We start from the raw sequence: 8,199 nt of genomic DNA, 5'->3' as shown, positions 1-8,199 counted from the left end.
TTTGAAATTCTGAAGATTAATATTTGTTTTGTTTTCATTGAAAGAGTTTTTGTTTTTCATCACAATCGCACAACACTACATCAGTTTTTTCAATATAAATGATTTCTTTGATTGGCTGGAACATGTACGCAACGTACAGTGAACAGAAATGGGGAATGACAAAGTGTAGAACAAAGCCAATTCAATCCAATACGAGCTTTATCAGCTTTATGGAAATGGCAATCGGCAGATCGTTTATTCTAGCGGCATTTAAAGACATTATTACATCATCTGTATGACTTGTATCACACACATTAAACACGAAGTGGAAATCTCTTTAGTGATGAAGAAAGTGAGTCGACTTTTGATTCTACTCGATGATTACACAAACTGACGTATATCTTACTCTGTTATCACATACTCAATTGTTCCCCTTTATCCTTAAAAATGATAAAGATCAAATAAAAAGATGGACATGCTCAACTCAATACGTGTAGCTTATTCTAATATTATTTTCTCATATATTTTCTCATATAAACGATTATGGCAAACGTTGAACAGTGGGGTGTTTCAAATACTGCGCAAATGTGAACAACAAGAAAATAAGCAGTAAATATTGTTTCATATCGCTGTCATCTGGCTACCATTCCACTGCCGATATTAATGAACTACGTTTTGAATTTTGCATATCCTGATTATTATTCTGAATATAGTTTGTACATGCAACAAATATGCCCTGCTGGAACTAAACGCTTGCCGAGCAAGAATGGGTTACGATATATATTATTTACTGAATAGTTAAGCGTTATTATTATCGCCGGCGTCGTGTACGACGTAGGTTCCACTAGACGTGTGCCGTGAACGCGTGTAAAATACATTCGATTTGTTTGTTTACATGAAATGCGACACACTATACGACAATTGTGGTGCCTTACAAGTAAAATAAAAGCGTATAACCAATTACGTCATCGAGTTATAAGGTTCATTTGATTATTTTGAATGGCTATTTATCAGTTAGTACGTGTGTGAATAAATTAAATTCACCTGATATAACAATAAAGTATGAACTTTGACGTCACGCGCGGGCGCAGAGTGAACTTCGCCGATTAGTATCCATAATCAGTTATTAATACCAATAATTAAATCTCATTACAAAATTCAGTCGAGCTTAGATACATGTTTGAACTGCCACTCAGCAAGTCAACCGTACGTCTTTACATTCATCCGATGTAGAATAATTACTGAAGTCCATTAAAGAATATTGTCATAACAAATTAAGTACATAGCTGAAGTATCGTTCGTTAAACATCGCAGTATGCTAACAATATCCAAAGAGAACGATCCGTGCCCGTGACACCGAGAACTCAAAGCCGTGACAGACTGGTCAGAGACGTGACAGGGAGTCGGTATCACATTGTACAATGCATCACTCATCGTCCAGTAAGCGATTATCGAACTGGGATTACGAATGAGCGGAATGAGGGCAAAACGGATGCAATTCTCATCAGATGATAACAAGCTATAAATTAAAGAAATTGACGAATCGGAGGATGGATGTTTTCCGCTTGGCGCAGACTCACTCAAAAATACAAATTGAAGTACTTAACATTCTTCGTTAAGGCGGGTCATCGAGTTAATAGAGTGAACAGATTGGACATACCATTAATGCTGATTCAAGACTACGGGTTGCAACAAAAATGTACCCCTGGGTAGGTATATAACATCGGTATCACTAAAATAGCAGTCTCGTCCCCAACGTGGAACAGTACGACAATCGTTCACGGTATTATCGCCACATTCCGAAAGCTTAAAAATTCTCGTGGGATGTGACTTTGTTTACCATATCACTGGATATGATCTCAAAGCAAATGCTGCCTGGCGTAAACAACTTTATCATAACGTATTGGACACGGTTATACAGTTGGCCGCGTGACTGGAAAAAATCAACAAGCAAGTCAGTTGGATCTGACATGCCTTTTAAAGCGAATCACTTAGAATGATTTCCGTGAGTACATACGCAGGTCTGCATTTAATTGAGGTCCATAGATACACGCTGCACAGTGTCGGGGTGATTAATTCCGAAGAGAACACCATCAGTACTACATTGCAGCGCCGACTCACAGCTGAATCCGAACATGAGCTCTACTAACAATTCGTCTTCCTTCTTGGCGGTTGTCGACACCGAGAACGCCAACACTGTGGGTTACACAGTAAATGAGAAAATAGCGATTGGAATCTTATTAACAATAGTGACTCTGGCGACCATTGCTGGCAACTTACTGGTTATCACCGCCCTGCTCATTTTCAGAACACTTCGTCGTAATATATCTAACTGTTTGATTTTGAACCTCGCCGCCGCCGATTTTTTAGTAGGTGTACTACTTTTGCCACCTGTAGTAATTAACGAAATTGAAGGACATTGGTATTTTGGGTCGGCATTTTGTAAAATACTGAAAAGCCTGGATATATGCTTAACTGAAGTCAGCGTGTGGGGCATGGTGCTCCTAAGTTTGGATAAGTATTTATATATTACTTTCCCGTTATCATATCGCGAGATTGTCACGCGTAGACGAATGATGATAGCGGTGTTGATATGTTGGGTGCTTGAGGCAATTAAGTCGTTCTACCCGATAATGGCCGGTATTGCCGAAGATCCCGACCAGAAAAACAGAACTCTCCAGTCTGGGGGATGTTTACCGGTCATCGTTAATTATGAACTTGTTTTAACATCAATCGTTTTAACATTTTTAATTCCGTTAATATTACTGTTATTTTTTAATTGCCGAATATGGATGATTGTACGTGAGCATTCCCGTAGAATCGACAACAATAACACAACCGTGCATCACCATGGAAACCCCCATCCGCATACCTACGGCTTCTCAAAGGCCGACATAAAGGCATTTAAAGGGACACTTCTTCTTATTGTCACGTTTCTCGTGATGTGGTTACCGTTTTGGACGATTCTGGTGGCGGATAGACTGTTTGGAGTATCCATTCCTCCAGTGCTTTACCATACTTTTAACTGGATGACGTATTGTAATTCATGTGTCAACCCCCTACTGTACTCGTTCAATAAGTCGTTGCGAGGGGCTTGCAGAAAATTACTATCATGTGACTGTGCCTATACCCCGGTGGATACCTGACATTGTATATATATCCCGTATTTGCTGTATTGCGAAGTTATCACTCTGTATTTCACAACCCGTACGCGTTTCGCGATGGGTGCATGACGTCATAGGGTGGGGTTGTTGTTTGTGTGAAAGTGAAGCAAGCAAATATTTTACAGATTTAATGTTCCTGGCTGTTATAACATCTCATTTGAGTGAAATTCAGACACAGGGCTCTTGTGATAATTGGCCGACTCAAACTTTCAAATTATAACGAACTCACTGGGTTTGATGTATGGTAGTGGAAATGCAAAAGCACTGAAAAAAGCACCTCTGAAAACCGACAAAAATATGGCGGAAAGTATACATCTTACATTAGCTAGAATACTGGCAACAGAGGGTGGCGTGATTGCAGAAAAATACAGAGCCACGTTGTTCTCACTTGTCGATGAATAAAACATTAACAAGAGGAATGTTTTGTATTGTGATGTTCAGACTCTAAACTAACATATTTCAGTTCGGGAGACGTGCCTGAATAACCTATTTTGGGAATTGGGTTCATCCACGCTCATTTATTATTGTAAACTGTATTTCTATTACTTCCACATATACACGAGTCTCGTTTTCCAGCGACATTAAATTGCGACCTTGTGAACGAATTGGAACACACGCATGCATGGAAACTAGGCTGAGCGCAGATCAAACTTGCCCCTATCTGAATTTCCATAGCGATCTAAACATTTAGTGGACAACAAGTTGAACAGAACAATATATCATGACGTAGTTTGAAAATATCTAGAATAACGACAATAAACGTGAAGGATTTTTACGAAATGACGCGAACTTTTTGTAATTTCAAGTTGAAAGTCCAAGGGGATAATGAAGCAGTTTATTACTGACAGATCAACGCTTTGTGATTTAGTTGACATTCAGGAATCATCTAATCTAATAAATCATCTATAATTATATTAATCTCATTTGTTGAGTCTGACGTCAATGTCATAGGTGAATACAAACGTGGCAATCCATTAAGAGTTCACGTAAAATCGCTTTGAATAACACTCGATGTGGTGTAATGATTTTGATGACGTCACAATACTGACTCCCAACACTGTGTATTTTCAAAGATCGCCCGAAGTCACTGACTAATTAAAAACTGTAAATGCCCAGCGGTGCTATTATGGTAATAATAGTATTGTGCTGACTGTCGATATATTGTATGTGACGATATCCCGATACTGATTGTCAATATAGTGTATGTGACGATATCCCGATACTGATTGTCAATATAGTGTATGTGACGATATCCCGATACTGATTGTCAATATAGTGTATGTGACGATATCCCGATACTGATTGTCAATATAGTGTATATGATGATATATCGATACTGACTGTCAATATAGTGTATATGATGATATATCGATACTGATTGTCAATATAGTGTGTATGACGATATCTCGATACTGACTGTCAATATAGTGTATATGATGATATATCGATACAGACTGTCAATATAGTGTATATGATGATATATCGATACTGACTGTCAATATAGTGTATATGATGATATCTCGATACAGACTGGCAATGTGTGTATGACGATATCTCGATACTAACTGACAATATATTGAATATGACAATATATCGATACTGACTGACAATATAGTGTATATGATGATATATCGATACTGACTGTCAATATGATGATATCTCGATATTGACTGTCAATATAGTGTATATGATGATATATCGATACTGACAATACAATATAGTGAATATGACAATATCTCGATACTGACTGTCAATATAGTGTTTATAATGATATCTCGATACTGACTGTCAATACAGTGTATATAATGATATATCGATACTGACTGTCAATATAGTGTTTATAATGATATCTCGATACTGACTGTCAATACAGTGTATATAATGATATATCGATACTGACTGTCAATACAGTGTATATGATGATATCCTGATACCGACTGTCAATATAGTGTATATGATGATATATCGATACTGACTGTCAATATAGTGTATATGATGATATCTCGATACTGACTGTCAATATAGTGTATATGATGATATATCGATACTGACTGTCAATATAGTGTATATGATGATATCCTGATACTGACTGTCAATATAGTGTATATGATGATATATCGATACTGACTGTCAATATAGTGTATATGATGATATCTCGATACTGACTGTCAATATAGTGTATATGATGATATATCGATACTGACTGTCAATATAGTGTATATGATGTTATCTCAATATTGACTGTCAATATAGTGTATATGATGATATATCGATACTGACTGTCAATATAGTGTATATGATGATATATCGATACTGACTGTCAATATAGAGTATATGATGTTATCTCAATATTGACTGTCAATATAGTGTATATGATGATATCTCGATACTGACTGTCAATATAGTGTATATGATGATATACTGACTGTCAATACAGTGTATATGATGATATCCTGATACTGACTGTCAATATAGTGTATATGATGATATATCGATACTGACTGTCAATATAGTGTATATGATGTTATCTCAATATTGACTGTCAATATAGTGTATATGATGATATCTCGATACTGACTGTCAATATAGTGTATATGATGATATACTGACTGTCAATATAGTGTATATGATGATATATCGATACTGACTGTCAATATAGTGTATATGATGATATATCGATACTGACTGTCAATATAGTGTATATGATGTTATCTCAATATTGACTGTCAATATAGTGTATATGATGATATATCGATACTGACTGTCAATATAGTGTATATGATGATATATCGATACTGACTGTCAATATAGTGTATATGATGATATCTCAATATTGACTGTCAATATAGTGTATATGATGATATATCGATACTGACTGTCAATATAGTGTATATATACCAATACTGACTGTCAATATAGTGTATATTATGATATCTCGATATTGACTGTCAATACAGTGTATATAATGATATCTCGATACTGACTGTCAATATAGTGTATATGATGATATCTCGATACTGACTGTCAATATAGTGTATATGATGATATATCGATACTGACTGTCAATATAGTGTATATGATGATATATCAATACTGACTGTCAATATAGTGTATATGATGATATCTCGATACTGACTGTCAAAATAGTGTATATGATAATATCTCTATACTGACTGTCAATATAGTGTGTATGATGATATCTCGATACTGACTGTCAATATAGTGTATATGATGATATCCCGATACTGACTGTCAATATAGTGTATATGATGATATATAGATACTGACTGTTAATATAGTGTATATGATGATATATCGATACTGACTGTCAATATAGTGTATATGATGATATATCGATACTGACTGTCAATATAGTGTATATGATGATATATCGATACTGACTGTCAATATAGTGTATATGATGATATCCCGATACTGACTGTCAATATAGTGTATATGATGATATATCGATACTGACTGTCAATATAGTGTATATGATGTTATCTCAATATTGACTGTCAATATAGTATATATGATGATATCCCGATACTGACTGTCAATATAGTGTATATGATGTTATCTCAATATTGACTGTCAATATAGTGTATATGATGTTATCTCAATATTGACTGTCAATATAGTGTATATGGTGATATCTCGATACTGACTGTCAATATAGTGTATATGATGTTATCTCAATATTGACTGTCAATATAGTGTATATGATGATATATCGATACAGACTGTCAATACAGTGTATATGATGATATCCCGATACTGACTGTCAATGTAGTGTATATGATGATATATCGATACTGACTGTCAATATAGTGTATATGATGATATATCGATACTGACTGTCAATATAGTGTATATGATGTTATCTCAATATTGACTGTCAATATAGTGTATATGATGATATATCGATACTGACTGTCAATATAGTGTATATGATGATATATCGATACTGACTGTCAATATAGTGTATATGATGTTATCTCAATATTGACTGTCAATATAGTGTATATGATGATATCTCGATACTGACTGTCAATATAGTGTATATGATGATATACTGACTGTCAATATAGTGTATATGATGATATATCGATACTGACTGTCAATATAGTGTATATGATGATATATCAATACTGACTGTCAATATAGTGTATATGATGATATCTCGATACTGACTGTCAAAATAGTGTATATGATAATATCTCTATACTGACTGTCAATATAGTGTGTATGATGATATCTCGATACTGACTGTCAATATAGTGTATATGATGATATCCCGATACTGACTGTCAATATAGTGTATATGATGATATATAGATACTGACTGTTAATATAGTGTATATGATGATATATCGATACTGACTGTCAATATAGTGTATATGATGATATATCGATACTGACTGTCAATATAGTGTATATGATGATATATCGATACTGACTGTCAATATAGTGTATATGATGATATCCCGATACTGACTGTCAATATAGTGTATATGATGATATCCCGATACTGACTGTCAATATAGTGTATATGATGATATATCGATACTGACTGTCAATATAGTGTATATATACCAATACTGACTGTCAATATAGTGTATATGATAATATCTCGATACTGACTGTCAATATAGTGTATATGATGATATCTCGATACTGACTGTCAATATAGTGTATATGATGATATCCCGATACTGACTGTCAATATAGTGTATATGATGATATATCGATACTGACTGTCAATATAGTGTATATGATGATATATCGATACTGACTGTCAATATAGTGTATATGATGATATATCGATACTGACTGTCAATATAGTGTATATGATGATATATCGATACTGACTGTCAATATAGTGTATATGATGATATCCCGATACTGACTGTCAATATAGTGTATATGATGATATCCCGATACTGACTGTCAATATAGTGTATATGATGATATCCCGATACTGACTGTCAATATAGTGTATATGATGATATCTCGATACTGACTGTCAATATAGTATATATGATGATATATCGAC

General features: G+C 34.7%; 1 protein-coding gene across 1 annotated transcript; it reads left to right on the top strand.

The window, feature by feature from the left end:
- The first annotated feature begins 2,114 nt into the window (after positions 1-2,114).
- Positions 2,115-3,125, top strand: LOC102804877 (5-hydroxytryptamine receptor 4-like). The gene has a single exon (XM_006824408.2). It carries the CDS (start codon positions 2,115-2,117, stop codon positions 3,123-3,125), a length of 1,011 nt encoding a protein of 336 aa, XP_006824471.2.
- The last annotated feature ends 5,074 nt before the right edge of the window (positions 3,126-8,199 follow it).

This window comes from Saccoglossus kowalevskii, chromosome 10 (assembly GCF_978046115.1).
Source record: "Saccoglossus kowalevskii chromosome 10, keSacKowa6.1, whole genome shotgun sequence".
NCBI classification, from domain to species: Eukaryota; Metazoa; Hemichordata; class Enteropneusta; family Harrimaniidae; genus Saccoglossus; species Saccoglossus kowalevskii.
This window is presented reverse-complemented; position numbering and strand designations above follow the sequence as displayed.